At 37.6% G+C, this 21,333-nt stretch overlaps 1 protein-coding gene across 2 annotated transcripts in view; it reads left to right on the top strand.

Moving 5' to 3' along the window:
• snx4 (sorting nexin 4) overlaps nucleotides 1-20,953 on the top strand; it is a 54,009-nt gene extending 33,056 nt beyond the window's left edge. For both annotated transcript variants that reach the window (XM_072579585.1, XM_072579586.1), the window contains exons 11-14: nucleotides 6,813-6,912; nucleotides 10,329-10,474; nucleotides 15,188-15,302; nucleotides 19,250-20,953. In XM_072579585.1, the coding sequence (XP_072435686.1) occupies nucleotides 6,813-6,912; nucleotides 10,329-10,474; nucleotides 15,188-15,302; nucleotides 19,250-19,297 (409 nt within the window). In that variant the 3' untranslated portion in view covers nucleotides 19,298-20,953. The remainder of the gene's footprint in view (nucleotides 1-6,812; nucleotides 6,913-10,328; nucleotides 10,475-15,187; nucleotides 15,303-19,249) is intronic.
• The last annotated feature ends 380 nt before the right edge of the window (nucleotides 20,954-21,333 follow it).

The raw sequence follows: 21,333 nt of genomic DNA, 5'->3' as shown, positions 1-21,333 counted from the left end.
AAGCAATATGAAGAGTTGGGTTAATCAAACTCAGTCTTTTTTTTTCTAAATTGGAATGCCTACAGTGCAGAAAGAGGCTATTCGGCCCATCAAGTCTGAACTGACCCTCGGAGCATCCCAGCCCCTACTGGATCTCCACATTTGCCATGGTTAATCCACTTAGCCTGCACATCTTTGGACTGTAGTAGGAAACTGGAGTACCCAGTGGAAATCCTCACAGACACAATGTGCAAACTCCACGCAGTCACCCTAGGCTGGAACTGAACTTAAGTTCCAGGTGCTATGAGGCAGCAGTGCATACCACTGAGCCATCGTGCTGTTCTTTGAAACTTTGTAATGCTTATGCATGTAACAACAATCTTGTAAGTATTATAATATAATTGGCTTTGATACAAACTTTTGAATTCATCAGCCATGAGGTTTCTGTGTTGACATCGATATGTTACAGCATTTAGTCTTTCTCTATACACTCAACAATTGGCCATATATGAAGCTGCTATCTGTGTTCAAGTTACTTCAATGGCCAACTGAAGTTGTTGCAGTATATATTGGAAGCAATTACTTTAAAATATTTTAATGTTTGCAGTGCTAGCCAAGATTAATTCTCTACTACACAAATGATATCTTAATTATTCACGGTAATGGGGTCAAATTTATTCTAAAAACTCTACCTATCCTCACTGAAGCTATTCAAAAAAGGCCTGCTTTAAGCTTTGGTAATTGAGCACGGTCAATAAATGCAACCTTAGCAATTTTTCATTGCATCCTGAGAGTTTAAAGAGATAAAGGCATAATGCTTTTTATTTCTGGGCTGGTGAGCCAGTTACCCAGAGACCCAGGTAATGTTCTGGAGAAGTAGATTTGAATCCCAGCACTACTATATCTAAATTTAAAGAAAAAGCTGAAATTAAATGTCTAATCATCTTTGACAGTCCCTGCAGTGTCAAGGATAACTTGTTTTCCTGCCTCCCCATTTTGGGAAGGTGCATTTGGCAGTAATTGAACAGTTGTAATTGGTGTGTATCTCCAGAATTACAGGTGAATCAGGTGGTGTTTGCTAAGGAGGGTGGGTGGGATGTTCTGGATTCTGCACTTTGTGCTGCTTGTGTTTGGTGTTCACATGATCATATTGGTGATTGAACTAGTTAGTGCCTTCACAGCTGATCCTGTATCTATTTTGTGTATTCTAGTGCAAGCTACTCCCATATGTCAGTGGGGGTGTTACATTTTGTTTATAGATACTTTCAGGGTATTCTTGTATCAATTCCTCTGGCCGTCTCCTATTGTTGCTTACCATTGTGGAGCTTGGAGTAAAAAACTTGTTTATGGAAGTTTGTATCTCTATGCCTGACATGTGACTCACCTATTTCAGCTGGTCATTTGTAAACAATGCCTTTACTGGAGGCGGACCCTCATTGCTATATCCAACCAACCAGTGGGTTTGCAGGATTTTGGAGAAGGCAGTACAGGTTATAACTATCAAAGGATTTGGGGTTTCATCATTTGAACAGTTACGTTTCTTTGTCAGACTAAGTGTCTAATGACATGAAATCATTGTCAATTGTCATAAAACATGGGATATCCTTTAGAGTAGGAAATCTGGTGTGGGGGGAGCAGAGAGGTTGGAAGTGAAGAAAGAATTTCAGGTAATTGGTGTCGCATTTAGTGCCATAGAAGAATCGTCCCAATGTCCTAGGTCTAACCATCTTTAGCTGCTTAACCTTTGTTGCATTATCCAGTCAGTAGTAGGAATATTCACTGCAGTGCTCAGCACCATTTGTTACTTCTTTGAAACTGAAGCCATCTATGTCTGATTGCCACAAACCTGGCTAATACCCAGGTTTGGGCTGACAAGTGACAAACATTCATATCAAGCTGAAGTGCCAAGACAGTGACCATTATGTGTGTATTATAATTAGTGGCAAATGTGTGTTGGTCAGTTTTTATGAAGGGGTCAGGTCAGTCTTTCAGGAGCCATAACTTTAAAACCAGTATATTTCAGAGAGACCATGTAACTGAAATAACCCCTGAAGTTTAAATGAATGTTTGCTTATGCTGTGCGGTTCTACAACCAGAGGGAAAAATCATTACATTAGCTAGAGTAGAATCTAGGATGAGCAAGTTTTAGTTCAATCTCTTTTGGGTTTAGTTCCAAAGAGACCCAACTGAAGTCTGTGTGAGTACAGCTCCTTCTATAAAAGAAGATTATTTCTGTAGTTGCTCAAAACAGATTGCATTAGTAAAAAATTGTAGTTGGGAAATTTTCAGAAATGTTCTAATTTTAGATTTCTTTTTAAATTACTTAGTGTGGAAACAGGCCCTTTGGCCCAATAAGTCCACACCGACCTGCGGAAGCGCAATCCACCCAGACCCATTCCCCTACATTTTACCCTTGCACCTAACACTGCGGGCAATTTAGCATGGCCAATTCACCTAACCTGCACGTTTTTGGACTGTGGGAGGAAACCCACGCAGACACTGGGAGAATGTGCAAATACCACACACAGTCGCCTGAGGTGGGAATTGAACCCGGGTCTCTGGCACTGAGAGGCAGTAGGGCTAACCACTGTGCCACCCTTTGTAGGTTAAGGGCTGAGAAAAGTCTTAAGATCTCAGATGTGGCCTCAGCACACAGGCAGGAGCTGAAGAAACTGTTAAATCAAACCTACAAAATTGTTGGGGAAGGAAAATTTTGTCTGGATTTTGATTCCTATAAAATGATCATAGTTGGGAATAGATGGGAGTTATTTTGATATGTTTTGAAATTTTTCATACATTTGAAAAGGTTATTTTTATTTGTGTAATATGCTTCTGTTTTATTGTTAAAACTAATCCTGCAGCCTTGTGAGCATGTTAATTTTTAAAAAATTAATACATTTTATCTGGATTTCATTCTGGGATCTAACTTTACTAATAGTAATGTCAGCTGGGATTATAACCTTGAATAAGAGAGAGTCTAATTGTCACCTCTTAACCTTGAATGATATTATCATCACTGAATCCCCCACTATCAATATCTTTGGGAATTACTACTGACAATAAACTGAGCTGAGCTAGCCATATAAATACTGTGGCTGCAAGAGCATGTCAGAATCTAGGAATCTGAACTCTGCTGACTCCCGAAGTCCACAAAGCCCATGACAAGTCTGATGGAATGCTGTCCACTTGTCTGGGTGAGTACAGTTAACTCAAGAAGCTTAACACCATCCAAAAGAAAGCAGCCTGCTTGATATTCACAAGCATTCAGTCCATGCACAACCAATGCTCAGTAGCAGCAGTGTGTACCATCTATCAGATGCGCTGTAGAAATTCACCAGGGTTCCTTAGGGACCACTTTCCAAGCTTGATTGTCATCTACAACGCCAAGGCAGGAAGTTCACCATGTGCAAGTTCCTTTCCAAACCAGTCACCATCCTGACTTCGAAACAACATATCCGTGTTCTTTCAGTATAGATGGGTCAAAAATCCTGGAATTGCTTCCTTAACAGCACAATAGGTATACCTATACCTGAATGTATTGCAATTCAAGAAGCAGGAAACCACATTCTTCAAAGGGATAATTAATACTGTCAGAAGTGTGGCGCTGGAAAAGCACAAAGAGTTGTTTCGGGCATAAACTCATCACATTCCTGATGAAGGGCCTATGCCTGAAAAGTTGACTCGCCTGCTCTTCAGATGCTGTCTGACCTGCTGTGTTTTTTCAGTGCCATACTTCTGACTCTGATGCTCCAGCATTTGAAGTCCTCACTTTTTCCTATAGATAATTAATAGCCAACAACACCCATGTCTCACGAATGAACACATTTTAACAATTTTTTAAAAAAATACCATAGCAACATGGCTTTTTGAAGGCATCCACCTGTGAAAATTTCTGATTGAAAAACTAATGCTTAATTTTTCAAATGTAAAGTATCCAGAAGGTGGTCTATGGCAGAAAAAGGTGAGTAATGAAATCAGTGGGAGAATCTAGAATCGGGGAAATACGATCTCAGAATAAGTGGCAAGCCATCTTAAAACTTGTGTTTTCTAAACTCAGCAATGTGATTCTTTTGAAATTCTTTGTCTGTCGTCTGTGGAAGCATGGTTGTTGATCTTCAGGACTGAGATTAACAGCACCCATATAATCTGATTATATCCAGGGAAATGGGACTAGTGTGGGGATGCCTGAAGCATGGTCAAAGGATAGTTAAATTTGCAGTTAGATCGATAAGCTGTAGGTAGGCAATGTTAGTTCCCTCCCTAGGGCAATTCAATTGTACATATGTTTATAGAACAACCTCGGTTATCTGAATTTCAGATTATCCAACAAAGATCTTGAGGTCCCTGTACACTCATTTTAATTGAAGTAGGAAAGTTCTATTCCTCATCCATTTAATGCATCATTTTGTAAATTTGAACTGGAATAGAGATGTAAGTATGTTTTAATAAATTAACTTCAAATATATACATGAGATGAGACATGATGTTAGAGTTAAGTCTTACACTTTTTTTTACATAAAAAGGCTCTCTGATACCTATTCTCAGAGGCCAAAGATTTGTGACTGTGAACATGCAAGAAAAAATATGTAAGCCTGAGCTGTGTACTCTAACAGCAAGATTCCCTTGCAATATTGACTTGCTGCATTTTGCAAACCCAACAATTTTGTTTCCTCTACTCATTCTCCAGAGTTAAGCCAAAAAAATGCGCTCCCACTTTTCATTTTCATTTCCATTGCTCTTTCTCCCATTTTCCCATGACTACTCTCTCTCTCTTTTTTTCCAAACAATATCTTTCAGCTGACAAGAAAATTTAATGTACAAATTTGCTTCCCCCCCCCCCCCCCCCCAACAAAAGTTAATGAGTTAGCACACCTGAAAAAATAAACAGGGGAAAAACTTGATGGGAGGAAACAAGAGGAAAACATGACTTCCCCCTGTGTTTGTTTTTAAAAAAAAGGACGGAAACTGAAGTCAGTTTAAAAAAAAGTCTTCCCCCTTTTTCCCCCCCCCTCCCCCCCCCTTAGTTTTCCCCCTATATTTTGTGCCCCTCTGTCTCTTTTAAGGGCTTGGTTGTCACTGAGGAGGGAGGCACAACACTTGGGTAGTCTGGATGGTGGGACGAAACCAAGCAAAGATACCCATTGCTGTCGAGGACCAGGATAAAACAGAGGAAAATGTCAGTGAAAAATTTCAGACTTAGGTCAAACTCTACCCAAAAAGTGATTTTTATTTGTAAAGTGTTGAATTTTTAAGTAATATCCAGTGTTTGTACACATTTTATTGAATGAAGTAAAAACTCTAAATGTTTTTTACGTAGGTTATGTTCAGAATGGATCATAAATAATGAAAGCCAATCAGTTATCCAAACAAAATAGTCCCCACCCGTCTCGTTTGGATAAGCAAGATTGTTCTGTATATTGATTTTAATGCCTAATTTTGGGGGTGGGCATTTGACACTATAACCATAACAGTTGGTGAAAGGTGCACATCAGGACAATTTTTGGCATGTTAGTTTAGCCTGAAAACAGCAACCGTGTTGTCAGATTCTTAGTTCAGAATTCAATTTTATTGTAATCACTATCAGTTCGCAGCTAGTTTGTGAAACTGAGAAACCATCGTAACAATTGCTTATGCATAGAAGTTTTGATTCATTCTGATACAAAATCCAAATTATTTCTAAGTCCATAAAGAAATCAAATGATAAGTTAACTTAAATGAAAAACAAATTTCATAACCCCCTGTTTTATTTTAAAGTTTTTATGTGCAAATTAGTACTTTAGTCTGAATCCCTCTCATCTTGTTAGAACATAAAACAGTACAGGGCCTTCGGTCCTTAATATTCTGCTGACCTTTTTATCCTATTGTACAATTTATGTAAATTTTAACTGATTTGCATAATGGCTTACTTTCAGATTTTTTTTTACTCAAGCTTAAGTGTCAATTATCAAACAAATGGCTCATGATATTCTTAGGAATCCTGATACGCTGATAGTAACTGTTGAAACAGCATTGTATAAGTTTGGCTCCATTTTTTAATTCATTCATTGTATGAGGGTTCTGCTGATTAGGCCAACATTCATTGCCCAGAAGGCAGTTACGAGTCAACCACAGTGCTGCAGTTTTGGAGTCATATGTAGACCAGACCAGAAAGGATGGCTGTTTCTTTTCTTTTTTCTAAATGGCATTAGTGAAGCAGGTGGGATTTTTCCGATAATTGACAATGGATTTATAATCATCATTTTGATTTGTACTTCCATATATGTATTGACTTCAGATTCCACCATCTGCCTTAGTATTCAAACCCAGGTCTCCAGAACACTACTGGGTCTCTGGATTAACAGTCCAGTGGTAGTAATACTGCTAGGCCCTTGCTTTCCCACTGTTGAAGGATTATCTGGTCTAGAAATAACACAATAAAACTGTGGCTTGTAATTGTCGTAGATGATTTGAACCTTGGAAAAGAAAACTTGGAAGTGGGAAGAGAATTTTTGCACTAGATAAAACATATTAGTAACTGAATATTTGGAAATCTGTTGAAGCCAGATTACCAATTATACAAGTTCTCTAAAAATTTAAATTCCAGGCAACAATTGGAAAGTCTGACTTACCTCATTGTCCTTGGACATTGTCCTGTATATGAACTGTTTGGCCCATGTTACTCGGGCAAAGAGTTTGAAAGATTCCACTATTAAATTCCAGTATAAATATGGGAGCTATCACAATGTAAACCCGCAGATATTTTTACAGAAACTAAATTGTGAAATCTTGTTAAATTAGTATATTAATGAAATGTTAATATTCTTGGTATTATTACTAATTTCTTTTGATTCTAGGTCTGTATGTAGAAAGCATGAACTGCACCAGTATGATTTGGAGATGGCTGCTTTGGATCTAACATCAAAGAAACAACAAAAAGAGGAGCTCGCTACAGGGGTGTGATCCTTTTCTTTTCAGTTATCTTTGCCATATTGTATGAGCACTTTGAATACCAGTCCAATTAAATACATGTGGAGATTAAACTTGTATGGAAGAGTACAGAATGCAAATTTCAATCACTCTGCAACTATATACAGTTGGTGATGGCAGTGTGCCACACTACAGGAATCTGTGTGGGTGATTAATTCTCGCACCCTTCGACAGTTCACTGCAGGGGGGGTCCCCAACTTATGAATATCCACACTTAAGTTTGCATTCCCATTCAGTGGTGTGATTTTTAAAGAAATGAACATTTCCTGGATTGACACTGACTTTTTAAAGTTGTCCTGCATTGTGTTATGACTTGTGTACAAGCCAATTTGCTAACAGACTCTAATGGAACCCGTTTATGTTCTAGGGACTGCCTATATATGTATCCAAGAGATGTGCAGATTGTTTAGGTATTTGTAGAGTTCTTGTGTAATAAGTCCACCTCACTAGCTTACACTATTCTCATGAGAATACAAAAGTAATCACAACTGTCAGTAGTTTCCCAGAATTTTGGATTAAGTTGGATGAGTATCCTGGTTTTATTTCTCCTTTTTTATATATTTGGCTATGGTCAAAGATCTTCGGGGTATAATTGCAAATTATTATTGAAATACTTTGAGAGTATTGGCCATTCATAATCCAATACAATTACAATGAGCCCATTGTTTGTTTGTTTTTAATTTTTCTGTTCAAGTCAATGTTCAGTTCACAAAAAGTTAACCAACTACTTTTTGTAATTAATAAGGGAGTACAGATTTAGCATTTGTAATATGTATGCTGTGTGGGAGAAGAGATCTATATTTCAGTTGCCAATCTCACCAAGATTAGAAGGTTTCTTTTCCTGAATGGGTTTTATCTTTTTATTTACATTGTTTAAAGTCTGTAGAAACTAATCCTCTTACTCCAATACAAAGACAGGCAATTAATGCATAATTGAAATAAAGTCCATAAATTGGACATGATGTGCATGTAAATATGTTGGTTCTAATCAATTGAAGAAATTTTTAATTTTAATGTTTTCTTAGCCTTTGCAAACAATGATCTTGTCCGATGTATGAAATGGCTCATTCTAGTTTTTTGACCCATTAGCTAGATGCTATAGTTATCATGCTAAGGAAAAGCTTTCTCTCTTTACTTATTTTTCTTTTGATTTATAATTTTAACCCTTTCCATATTTTGTTCTATGATCTTAAATCAGATATTTGTCTCTGTTAATATAGTTTTGCTCAACCTTTTTTGAATATATCCATTGATACCAGCAGCATAATTTGAATTACTTTGGCCCAGATTTTGATCGCTGAGGAGAAGCGTAACTGATTTTCTGCCCACATGCCATTTTAAGATGGGTCCATTGCATCCCTGTTGAAGCCAGAACTGGAATATACAATGGCACACAGTTAGGAGGTCAAATGGCAAGCATGTTTTCACCTAAATCATCCTCCCTTTTTCATCATGAACTGAAACCACGTCCTTTTAAGATCAGTCTTTTAATTCATGGATTTATGCTGTTCTCATGACCCACCGTGCACATCAGGCTGGAAAATAAACTCTGGGGAAAGTCAGTGACAGAGCTTTAAGTAGGTATTCATGATCCTGAGCAAAAAGCTTTTTTTTTCCCGAGAAGGACTTGATGAGAACAATGAAGCACTCCTCCTTAACAATGTGCTCAAGAAGAGTATCCAATCAAAAGCTAAGCTAAAAACTATTCATAGGCTTGAGGATTTGGAATATTTTTAGACCCAGAGGATGATAAAGCAAAGTGGGGGGAAATTTGGTTCATGAAAGTAAATTTTGAAGGAATACCCATAGAAGCTTCTGCTGTTTCTTGTATTTACAAAGAAAAGCAGTAGCTAAAGTAAGCATGGAGCAGTGGAGGATGAAACTGAGAACTAATAATGGACAGGGAAATGGCAGATGATTTAGGCCAATATTTTGTATCCTTCACAGTGGAGGACTTTTATGTAAGCATCCCAAAGATAATATAAGCAAGGTGCTTATAGGAAAAAAAAATCCTTGTAACAGTCTCTATTACGAGACAAAATATTTGACAAAACTAACCAGATTAAAGGCAGAAAAGCCAACAGGATCTGATGGCCTGCGTCAGAGGGATTTAAAGGGGTGGCTGCAAAAATAATAGGTATTGTATGAAATATTCCAGAACTTGCTGGATTTTGGGAATGTTTCAGTGAGTTCGAAAACAAACTGCTCATGTGACACCCTGTTCAAGATGGGAGATGACAAAGAAAGAACCTACAGGTCAGTTTATCCCAACAACAGATGTCAGGCTATGCCAGAGGAAGGATAGGTATTCAATTAATAAAGCTTAATGAAATCAAACAAATTCTCCAAAAACTCCAGAAATTTGAGTGTTCTTATTCAATGTTAGCTTGCAGGTGTAGCAAGTAATTAAGAAGGAAAGTTGAATTTGACCTTTGTTGCTACAGGGTTAGAATGTAAAAATTGGGGAAGTCTTGTTACAATTGTAATAAAAGTGTTGAGACTGTGGAATGCTGTGTACAGTTTTAGACCCTATATTTTATAAAAGATTTATATGGTTTTAGAGGTTGTTCTAAAGAGATTCACTTGGCTGACTTCTGGGATTTGGGGGGTGGGGGGGGGTGACTTACCAAAAAAAAAATTAACTTTAATCTTTAATCATTGGATTTTAGAAGCATTGGAGAAATCTTCTCAAAACATAAGATTCTGAGAGGGATCAACAGAATTGTGGAGGCTAGATCATGACATATTTACAGAGAAGGTAGTTAGCCTTAATCCCCAAAACTTTGAATCTGATGAGCTGATGAAAGAAGAGTTAAGACATTGGGCAAATCACCCATGCCATAATTGAGTGACTGGTCAGAATTGAAGGGCTAAATCATATTTTTCTGTTATGTTCTTTACCTGCCATTTTTCTTTTACCTTTTCTGTTTATCCACTCTTTGAAAGTAGCATCTGTATAAATTGCACTGATCAATTGCCTTTTTCTTTTGGAGTGAGTGTGTTTGTGACTGACTTGCATAGTTTTAAATTATGAAATTACCCATTGAAGTAGTGTGTCTTTCTGTCAAAATGCCCTACGTGATGGTTGAGTTAATTGTAAAACATTTTTCAACCTTGCATGTTAAGTTTTTTTCTACACTACTAGAATGCTAAATAGCCAGGTCTGTGTTTATTGCTACCAATATTATCTGAATTCGGTCATCAAATGAATTCTTACAGAATAGGCAACTATCAATGTCTCATTTTGCATAACTCATTATTTTTAACAGCATTTATTCTTTATGTAGGCTAATGACTGACTACTATGGGAAGTATGTCTTTATGGAAATATTGAAGTTTCTACATCTGAATGATGACACCAATTTTTATTCTATCTTTTACAGACAGTGCGCACGTTCTCCCTGAAAGGTATGACAAGCAAACTTTTTGGTCAGGAAACACCGGAACAAAGAGAAGTTAAACTAAATATGTTGGAGGAGCAAATTACTGATGGAGAGGAGCTTGTGAAGACCAAGAATCTTGAATGCGAGTAAGATCAACAGTACAACTTGTATGTTTTACTGCTAAACAAATCTTGTGTTGACAAATAGTGTCACATTAATTTTTTGTACTGAATATAGTATTTAATTTTGAATCTACGTAAAACAACTTTAGAAGTGCCACCAAACTCGATTTCTTTTTTTTATTTTTGAAAGAAGTAGTTTGAAAGTAGTGTTATTTTCAGATCCTTCTTACATTTCAGACTATTGAGTGTTCCTTGGATACTTTATACTTAAATTATTCAGGACTCTGTAGATTCTATCCACCATTTGTGCATTTTAATGTATTATTATGTTTGTAAATTGCATAAAAGCTATATTGGTTTAATGTCACTGTTTTGAGTTAAGGAATGAGCCATTTAGTATTTATGAAAGTATTGACCTTTATTAATTTTCTACTCATGAATGTTTAAAATGAGAAACCTTGAACAAACAAAACATAAGCAAACAAAACCATTCTACTTTTGGGAACGTTCTTTGGAGATGTGAAATCACTAAAGAGAAACCATTGACCAGAAGATTTCATGTGAAGATTTAACCGTGCAGTCCAGCAAATATCCCTTCCCACTCAAGATTGTTTGGTACCCTGTTTGTCCAAATTAATCTTTGAATATCATTTTTGCTTTGAGGTTTTTAAAAAGTTTATAGACTAATGTCAGGTAACATGATGGTGCTATTTGTCTAGAGGAGACCTGGACATGTTCATATAAATCATTTGAAGGCAGAAGGATAAGTTGAGAAATTGATTTTTAAAGGCCTAGGGATCCTAGGTTTCATTAATGCATGGGGTACCAAAGCAATGAAGTAATTATGCTTGTGTTTTAAAACAGTGATTTTGACCTCCACTACAATATTGTCTATTCGTGGACACCACTCACATGTAGGGATATAAAGGCATTAAAGAATGTGTAGAAAAGACTGACAGTGATCCCAGGGACTTTGTTAGGAAGTTAGAATAAAGAAGCTGTGGTACTTTCCTTTCAACTTCCTTTTCTAGAAGAAGATTTGAGGGTGGTGTTCAAAATCATCCTGGGTCTGGATAGCATAAATAGAAACTGTTCCCTTGTCAGAGGGGACAAGAACCAGAGGAAACAGATTGAAGATGATATAATTAAATGTGGTTTTATGCAGTGAGTAGACTGAATCTGGACTATGGCCTGAAGCTTGAAGGTAAATCAAATTGTGACTTTGCAAAAGGAATTTGATAAACAACTGAAGGCGCAAACAAAAATTGTACATTGAGGTTAGACGAGTGGGGCTAGTTGAATTGTTCTTGCAGAAAGCTGTGACACACAACAACAGGGTGCTGGAAACATCCAATGGGATTCAAATCTGTTTGGAAAAATGTGTCTACCTCACTTGCTACAAATGTTCGTTCATTGTTGTAAACACTGATTTCATCTGAAGTAAATGTCTAATGTGCTTTTGGAAATTTGAGGTATTTCATAATGCCAAAAATACAAACCTACCAGCCTTTTGTGCCAATTCTTGCGCATTTAAATGTCTGTCTGTGTGCATTTCAACAACTAACCAATTTTTGGTATTTCTGGATGTTGTAGCTCTTTCACAGGATTGCTACTTTTTAAAGATTCTTTCACTTCAGGGTTCCTCTCTTCAGCTGTGGGAGGCTTTTTAAAAAAGAGGACAACTTCTCATAGATGAAAGCCTTTCTTGACAGCTCTTATTGAAACATCTTGCTTGTGGATATTAAGGAGTGCAATTTCACAAGCTTCACCTTGTCAAAGTTGTTTTACAAAAAATAATTTGAGATAAATGTGAGGTGCTGCATTTTGGGAAAGCAAATCTTAGCAGGACTTATACACTTAATGGTAAGGTCCTAGGGAGTGTTGCTGAACAAAGAGACCTTGGAGTGCAGGTTCATAGCTCCTTGAAAATGGAGTCGCAGGTAGGTAGGATAGAAAAGAAGGCGTTTGGTATGCTTTCCTTTATAGGTTTACCTTTTCCATTTTAGTCCCAAATTAAAAATACAGAAAAACAAAGATAGTGTCTGTACACTATAGTAAAGGTTACAGCTTTACTTATAAGCACAGAAGGTCTGCGCATTGGAGGCTGAGGGGTGACCTTATAGAGGTTTATAAAATCATGAGTGACATGGATAGGATAAATAGATTAGTCTTTTCCCTGGGGTGAGGGAGTCCAGAACAAGAGGGTTTAGGGTGAGAGGGGAAAGATATAAAAGAGACCCAAGGGGCAACGTTTTCACACAGGGTGGTATGTGCATATGGAATGAGCTGCCAGAGGATGTGGTGGAGGCTGGTACAATTGCAACATTGAAGAGGCATTTGGATGTGTATATGAATAGGAAGGGTTTGGAGGGATATGGGCCAGGTGCTGGCAGGTGGGACTAGATTGGATTGGGATATCTGGTCAGCATGGACTGGTTGGACTGAATGGTCTGTTTTCATGCTGTACATCTGATTCTGACTGTATGGTGTAGATTACTTGCCACATTCAATTTTGTGTATTGTTATGGATACAGCATGCACTTGTGATAAAAAGCTAATTTGCTTGAACTGTTGTCGTCTCCATTTGCTGAAGGACCATATTGAACCATGTGGGTTTTTGGGGAAATTACTAATAGTTTCATGTTAATTGAAAAACTAATTTCAGTATTAAAAGCTGTTTTTCAATTCCATTGCTATCATGATGGGATTTAAACTTGTGTCCCCAAAAGATTATCCTGGGCCTCTGAATTATTAGATCAGTGACATTACCAGTACACCACCATCTCCCTGTTTTCCTTATAGCTTCATGAATCTCAACAAGTCAGAGGTATAAGTGCCACTAACTGATTTTTGGTTTCCTCTAGTGTGGGAGTACAATGGTTCAGTGGTTAGCACTGCTGCCTTAAAATGCCAGGGATCCAGATTTGATTCCATCCTCTGGTGACTGTGTGGAGTTTGCACATTCTCTCCCTGTCTGCATGGGTTTCCTCCAGGTGCTTCTGTTTTTCCCCAGTAGTCCAAAGATATGCAGGTTAGGTGGATTGGCAATGCTAAATTGCCTGTAGTATCCAGGCTAGGCGGATTAGCCACTGGAAATACCGGGATATGGTGGGATGCTGTCTGGAGGGTTGGTGTGGACTCCAAGGGTTGAGTGGCCTGCTTCACACTCTTTTGGGATTGTATGATTCTGTATGTCTACACCAACTTAGTCAGAGAGATGGTCCAAATTGTCCATGCCGACCAGATATCCTAGATAAATCTAGTCTCACTTGCCAGCATTTGGCCCTAATCTCTCTAAATGTTTCCTATTCTTAATACCCATCCAGATGTCTTTTTAAATGTTGTTGTAATTGTACCAGCCTCCTCCACTTCCTCTGGCAGCTCATTCCATACACATGCCATCCTCCATGTGAAAAGGTTTCCCCTTCAATCCCTTTTAAATCTTTCCCCTCTCACCCTAAACCTGTACCCTGTAGTTTTGGACTTCCCACTCTGGGGGAAAATACCTTTTTCATCTATTTACCCTATCCATGCCTTGATAAACCTTGATTAAAGTCATTTCCCCCCCCCCCCCGGCCTCTGACAATCTAAGGAAAATACCTTCAGCCTATTTAGCTTCTCCATGTAGCTCAAACCCTCCAAACCTGTCAACATCCTTTTTAAATCTTTTCTGAACCCTTTCAGGTTTCACAACATTCTTCCTAAGGCAGCAGCGTGACCAGAATTGCACACTATTCCAAAAGGGGCCTAACCAATTTCCTGTGCACCTGCAACATGACCTCCCAACTCCATATTCAATTCACTAACCAATTAAAGGCAAGCATACCAAACATTGCCTTCACTAACCTATCTACCTGAGACTCTAATTTCAAGAAACTATGAATCTGCATGTCAAGGTCTTTGTTCAGCAACACTCCCCAGGACCTTGCCATTAAATGTATAAGTACTGCCCTGATTTTGCCTTTCTAAACTGCAGTACCTCCCATTTATCTAAATTAAATTCCATCTACCACTCCTCGGCCCATTGACCCATCCCATTGTACTGAGGTAATCTTTGCTGTCCACTACACCTTCAATTTTGGTGTAATCTGCAAAATTACTAACTGTACCTCCTATGTTCACATCCAAACCATTTATATAAAATGACGAAAAGCAATGGACCTAGTGGCACACCGCTGGTCACAGGCCTTCAGTCTGAAAAGCCTCCACCACCACACTGTCTGCCTTTTTGAGCCAGTCCTGTATCCAAATGGCTAGTCCTCCCTGTTTTCCATCTGATCTAGAGACAAAAAACTGCAGATGCTAACCTGTCTACCATGAGGAACGTTATCAAACTCTTTTTTTTTACTGAATTCCAGATAGATCACATTCACACTTTGCCCATATCAATCTGTTGCTACTTTGAAAAACTAAGTCAAGTTAATACACTATTTCCCACACACAGCCATGCTGATTATCCCTAATTAATCCTTTCATTTCCAAATAAATGTAAATCCTGTGCCTCAGAATTCCTTCCAACAGTTTGCCCACCACCAATGTCAGGCTCACTGCTCTATAGTTCACTGGCTTTTCCTTACCACCTTTCTTGAATGTTTATACTTTTCCATAATGTTTCTTGGATTTAATACACTCTGTCATTGTTTTTCAAATTTCAACTTGAATCCCAGTTTTGGGTTCCCTTTTTTAAAATTTTAGGCTTGTATTGCATTTAAGTTCTATTTTGCTATCTAATTTTAGAGATTTCATGAAGGAAGCCTGGGCAGACATTGAGCGCTTTAAAGAACAGAAGAACAATGACCTGAAAGAGGCCCTTATCAGTTATGCAGTAATGCAGATAAGCATGTGCAAAAAGGTGGGTTGTTCATTACTACAATTGCCTATTTTTAACATCACCATGATTGATTTATGTGAAGAGAAGATGGAATTTCAAACATAAAGTTCTCATGATCGGAATATTTAAGTATTGAAAGTATTTTGCAAGGAAAATTTTAATTTGAGGCCATATTCAACTAAAACTTGACTTTGCAGTAAATTTATATAAACGTGTTCAATGGAACCAAGCCAAACTCTTTTTTGAAAACTGAACAGGACATTGCATTTTTGAATTGAGTTTAGAAGTCCATATCTCTTTGTCCTAATAACAAAAAAGTTAAACTACAGTGCATTTGTGATTTGTCCTTTTTTTATTTTGAATACATTCTAAGATCATAGACTCCTCTCTCCCACCCACCCCCCCCTGCCAGGAAGCTTGGGGCTATAATTTAACTGGCAGCAGCCTGTCTTTACTAAAAGAAAATGTTGTCCATGTTTTGATTTTACTGTTTGTGTTGAAATGCTTCCAAATTGGTATAAATAGTGGTGAGGGATTGCATTTGTTCTGGCTTATCAGATTTCTGAAAGCAAATAAACACAAGTCACGAATGCTTGTACGAATTTGCTGAGTTGACTATTGATTTTTGGGAAATATACAATCTATAGGCATTAATATACACTTTTTTTTTTCTTTTGGTGTACACTCAAGTGCACAAACTTTAAATGGTATTTGAGTAAATGCTTGGGCCATAATTGTTGCTTTTCTTGAAATGTTTGGTTATATTTGGATTGTGACTAAACCCATTAAGGAAATGTTCTGTTGAATAGCTATTATTTATAGTGTCTCAGTTGTGATTCTTGCCACTTACAAATTGTAGAATTTGTGTATCTGATTCCTTCATGTTTTGACTACCTGGAGGGATATTTAGTAACTTTTTTTGGACAAAGCATTAATGCATATTCAATGATGAAGGGCTTTTGCCCGAAACGTTGATTTTTGCTGCTCGTTGAATGCTGACTGAACTGCTGTGCTCTTCCAGTACCACTAATCCAGAATTTGGTTTCCAGCATCTGCAGTTATTGTTTTTACCTCGCATATTCAATATAGTCAGTTTGATTGAACTTAATTCTTGTTCATGCATACCAATTGATAACTTGGTCTGCCTTTGGAACAAAAGCACCTTTCAAATTCTTTGGAGTTTCTTTTATTAGGCCAAGCCTTTTTATTTTCCAAATAATGACATTTAGTTGAATATGGCCTCAAATTAAAATTTTCCTTGCGAAATGTTGTTGCTAATGTATCCATTGTTATGTTGAGGAATTAATCAAATCTGAGGAGGCCTGTATAATAACTTGGCATGATTTTTCAGGAGACCATGAATAAAATCTTGTGAATTTGTTTTGCTGCGGAACTCTAGGCAGTGTGCCTCTTAAAGGAATCGAATCAAAACCTGTTCCAATTTTAACTTGCGGTGTTAACGATTCCTATCCCTTTTTCTGTTTTCTTTTGAAAAATACATGAATAATTTAACTCCACATTGAAGAATATATTCTGGTGGTTTACTAGGAGATTAAATGGCTTGACTTTTCACAGTAGTGTTTAGAACGAGACATAATTCAGATATAGTTGCGAGTGGTATAAATAGAAAGATTATTTACTTATGGTTTAGCTATGCAGATCTCGAGTACAAAATTTAAGATTATTGCTTAAACTTTTCACTTTTTGCCTACTTTTAGAAAGGAATTTTATGACCTATGCTGCAATGTAACATTTAATTGCAGCATTCATGACCAATGTTAACTATTTCTAAGAATGGCCTAAGAGAGCTACATAAGTTCAGCACTTTTGACTGTTTAGATGAAGCATGTATTTTGAGTGACAGTGAAAATGAAGTCAAATCCTCAGAGGCCAAGGTTTGTTTTTGGTCACTGTCTTGGAAGTTGAATCTTACTTTCTTTGATTTTGTTTTTCTGAGAAACCTAGAAACATGGAAGTTAGGAGTAGGGTAAGGCAATGCAGCCTTTTTTGATCCTGCTCCTCCATTTGTTATGATCAGTGATCATCCAACTAAATAGCCGATTTCCCACTTTTCCCCTATATCCTTTTGATCCCTTTAGCCCCAAATGCTTTATAACCAATGTATTCTTGAAATCATATGTTTTGGCCTCAGCTGCTTTCTGTAGTAACAAATTCCACATGCTCACTGCTGTGAGGATGAAGAAATTTCTCATCTCATTTTATTCATAAATGGTTTATCCTGGGTGGCACGGTGGCTCGGTAGTTAGCACTGCTACTTCACAGTGCCAGGGACCCAGGTTTGATTCCTGCCTCGGGCGATTGTCTGTATGGAGTTTGCACGTTCTCTCCGGGTACTCTGCTTTCCTCCCACAATCCAAAGATGTGCATGTCAGGTGAATTGTCCGTGATAAATTCCTCAGTGTTAGGTGCATTAGTCAGGAGTAAATATAGGGTAGGGGGATGGGTCTGGGTGGGTAATATTCAGAGGTTCAGTGTGGACTTGTTGGGCTGAAGGGTCTGTTTCTACAGTGTAGGGAATCTTATCTAATCTGTATACTTCTGTGCTATCTTGTGGTCTCATTATACAATCCTAAATTATTCTGTCCACTCCAGGTCTTTTTGCATATTTTTTTCCCCCTTCTCAACTTCTAGCCATTCAGATAATCCATCTTCCTGTTTTTTGCTCAGTCAGTAAGCTCAAGTTTATCTACACTTGTACTGCATCTACTGTGAATTTGCCTACGCTCATTCATTTTGTCCAAATCACACCAAAGCATCTTTGAATTGTCTTCACAGCTCACCCAATTTTTTTTTTTGAATGGCAGTCAGTGATTAAAGATCAGATTATTCCAACTTTATTTCGTGTTTGTCAGCCAGTCTCCCCCCTTCCCCTCCCCCGCACATGTAGCGCTCCACACTATCTGCACCAACCCCGGATTCGCCATCAAACCTGCTGACAAAGGCTGGGGCAGTTGTAGTCTGGAGAACAAGCCTCTATATTGCAGATGCCGAATGCTAACTCTCCAACCCTATGTCCTACCACCTCCTTGCCCATGACCCATCAGGTCAAAATCACTCACTGTTTGTGCCCTCATTGCCTCTGACGCACTCTCCTCCACTACCTCCAATCTCATAGTCCCCTGCCGCACACTGCCCAGTTCTACCTGCTCCCCAAGATCAACCAGTCCAAATGCCCTGGCTGATCTATCATCTTGGATGCTCCTGCCCCACTGAACTCATCTCATCCTATCTCAACTCCATCCTCTTCCCCCTTAGTTCAGGTACTTCCCACCTACATCTGCATCACCAACCATGCCCTCCATCTCTTCAGTAACTCCCTGGCCCACAGTGCTTTATTTTCACTGTGGACATGCGGTCCTTATACACATTCATACCCCATGAGGATGTCTTCCTGGCCCTCAGCCGCTTCCTCTCCAACAGACCCATCTAATCCCCCTCCACCAATACCCTCCTTTGCCTTGTGAACTGGTCCTAGTTACCCTCCAGTCTGTACTTGCATGCTTGAACTCCATGCTTATACTCCAATGAAGTACTGAGGGAGGTCTTGTATTTAGGCTGAGATATTAAACCTAGGCCCCATTTGTCTCCTTGGAAGAATGTAAAATATCCTGCAACCCTACTTTTTAAGAGCTTTGGCCAGTATTCTCAGAATACCTCCCATGTTTGTGGTCCAAATAATATATCAAATGAAAGTTATCTGATTGCTGTGTGGGAATTCACATGCAAATTACCTGCCTATTAGTTTTCTACAATAAAATGGCTTTAAAAGTACTCCAAATGGCTGCACAATGCTTGATGTCTGTCATGAAATGTTCTCTCTATAAAGAGTTTTAGCTTTAATTTCTTTATGAAAATGCATGTCATACACCACTTGAAAATTTGGTATTTTTACCTAAAAGTGTAAGTAGTTTAAAATGGTTTTCTGTAATGCATTTTTTTTTTTGTAGGGAATTCAAGTCTGGACCAATGCTAAGGAATGCTTTAGCAAGATGTAAACGTTTACATTCAATAAACTTCAACCTTGCATAATAGAAGCACAAGGAAAGGTAGAACTCAGAAATGATTTGAGCACATGGAATCCTTTTTACAGCGATTGTATATTTATCTTTTCAATCCATTTGCTTGAGAAGTGGGCACAAAGAAACTTTTGTGAGAAAATGTCTTGCTAATAAAATTTTAAAAAATCATGTTGCCAAGGACGTGGGGTTAAGGGAAAAGCAGGCAGAATTTCTATTTCAGAAACTAATCCATGTGCTGTGCTGGTTTTTTTTCCTGTAAATTTGAAAGCCTTCAGATCATTTCCAGATGTGATTACATTTTGCCAGTTTTTTTTTTGGTGCAGTTTTGCATTGGCTTTCAACAAGGCTGATTTCCATAACTCTTAATAAAATGACAGCTGCTCATTTGCTGTAGAATATGTAGATTTGTACAATAAGTCTTAATTTCATGTGTTCAAAATACCCTGTTTAATTCTTCTCAATAGAAGGTCCCAGCTTTATTTGATTTCTTTCAGCTGAACTTGCAGCATTCTACAAATGAGTAGATAAACATTCAATGTCTAGGATTTGGCTGGGATATACAAGAAATGATGTGTAACCAGCCAATCCTAATTAATGATTGGTATGAAGAACTGTTAACTTCTGGTGTGACCAGTGTAGATTATTTAATCTTGTTCACTGGCATAAAATTTGAATAATTTCAGTGTTGTGATTTTGTTTTAGTCTGGACAATGCATACAGTTATCAATCATGATTTGTAAGTGACAATGAAAAGTCTACTTCTTTCTTAACCTGATTTGAGAAACTCATTAACTTCAGTATCTGATTTATCTATAGATTTTAATATTCTAGCTTTCCAAAACTTGTAAATTTCAAAGTGTAGATTATGACAGATGACTGCCTTCCCTTCAAACCCTTGAGTACCATGCATGTCTAAGTAAATGTGATTTAAAATATCAACACTCAGTTAATGACACTACCATTTGTAATTGTTTCTTGAAGCCATTTCATCAGTCTTTCGGATAAGTTTTTTTTCCTCTAATTTCAGTAAAAATGTTGAAGGGAAATTGCTTTTTCTATTGACTTTTCTATTCTAAAATTGTCAATGGGGGAAAAGTTCATTCCTGCTATAATTATGCTTTTTTACAGTAAGAAAAGCAAAAACAATTTCCTTCAGTTTTCTGTATTTCTTCTAACTTGAAGAATAGTGTTAAACTGTGCTAGAACAACCATGCAGGTGATTTTAAGAAATCTGCTAACAAACACTTGGTTGAGAATGGATGGCGAAAGGGATAATTTGAACATAGATGAACATTACCTGTTTAATGACCAAAAAAAATGATTTTTAAAAAGATGAAGTGACTTGTGATTCCATTAATACATTCTGTTGCCTTTTGCCTTGAAATGCCAAAACAATAACACTAAATGATGGTGCCTTAAATATTCTGCCATTTTTGTGCTTATTTGTATATGTATAGTAATTACTGCATGTTCGATTTACTTTGATTCCATCTTGGATTGCTCAAAAGGTTGCCTGAAAATTCATGTGTAGATAAAACCAGACAATACATTGGAGTTTGTACAAGAATCAAAGGAATACACACCCCACTGTGCCAAAAGTGCTGAATGAATAAACATGCTTTTAAAATGCAAGTTTTGTGCTTTTCTTTCCATTTATTTTTCCAGTTGTAAATCTGACAAAGCGTCAGTGCTCATCTTGCTTGTAGTGAACAATGATTTGCACTAGACCAACTATGGGGAAAATAAATTAACTTTGGTAAAATATATGATGTATCCTCATTTCTTCTCCCTATTCTCTTCTAGTCATTCATGGCCCCAAGAGGGGAAGAGAAGGAAGTGACCAGAATTGCTGAGCACCTTTGTGGATCCCAAGAGAGATGAGCTTAGGGTGGAAATCCTGAGGGAATGGGTTGATTTCTAAACATTCCTAGCTTTGCTTCTCACTGCTGAGCTTTTGTATAGTGTGCATCAAAAAGTGTAACAAACTTTACATCTAATAGCAACATTTCTAA

Source organism: Chiloscyllium punctatum, chromosome 10 (assembly GCF_047496795.1).
Source record: "Chiloscyllium punctatum isolate Juve2018m chromosome 10, sChiPun1.3, whole genome shotgun sequence".
Classification (NCBI taxonomy): domain Eukaryota; kingdom Metazoa; phylum Chordata; class Chondrichthyes; order Orectolobiformes; family Hemiscylliidae; genus Chiloscyllium; species Chiloscyllium punctatum.
Note: the sequence above shows the minus strand (reverse complement) of the source record. Positions and strands in the feature narration are given on the sequence as shown.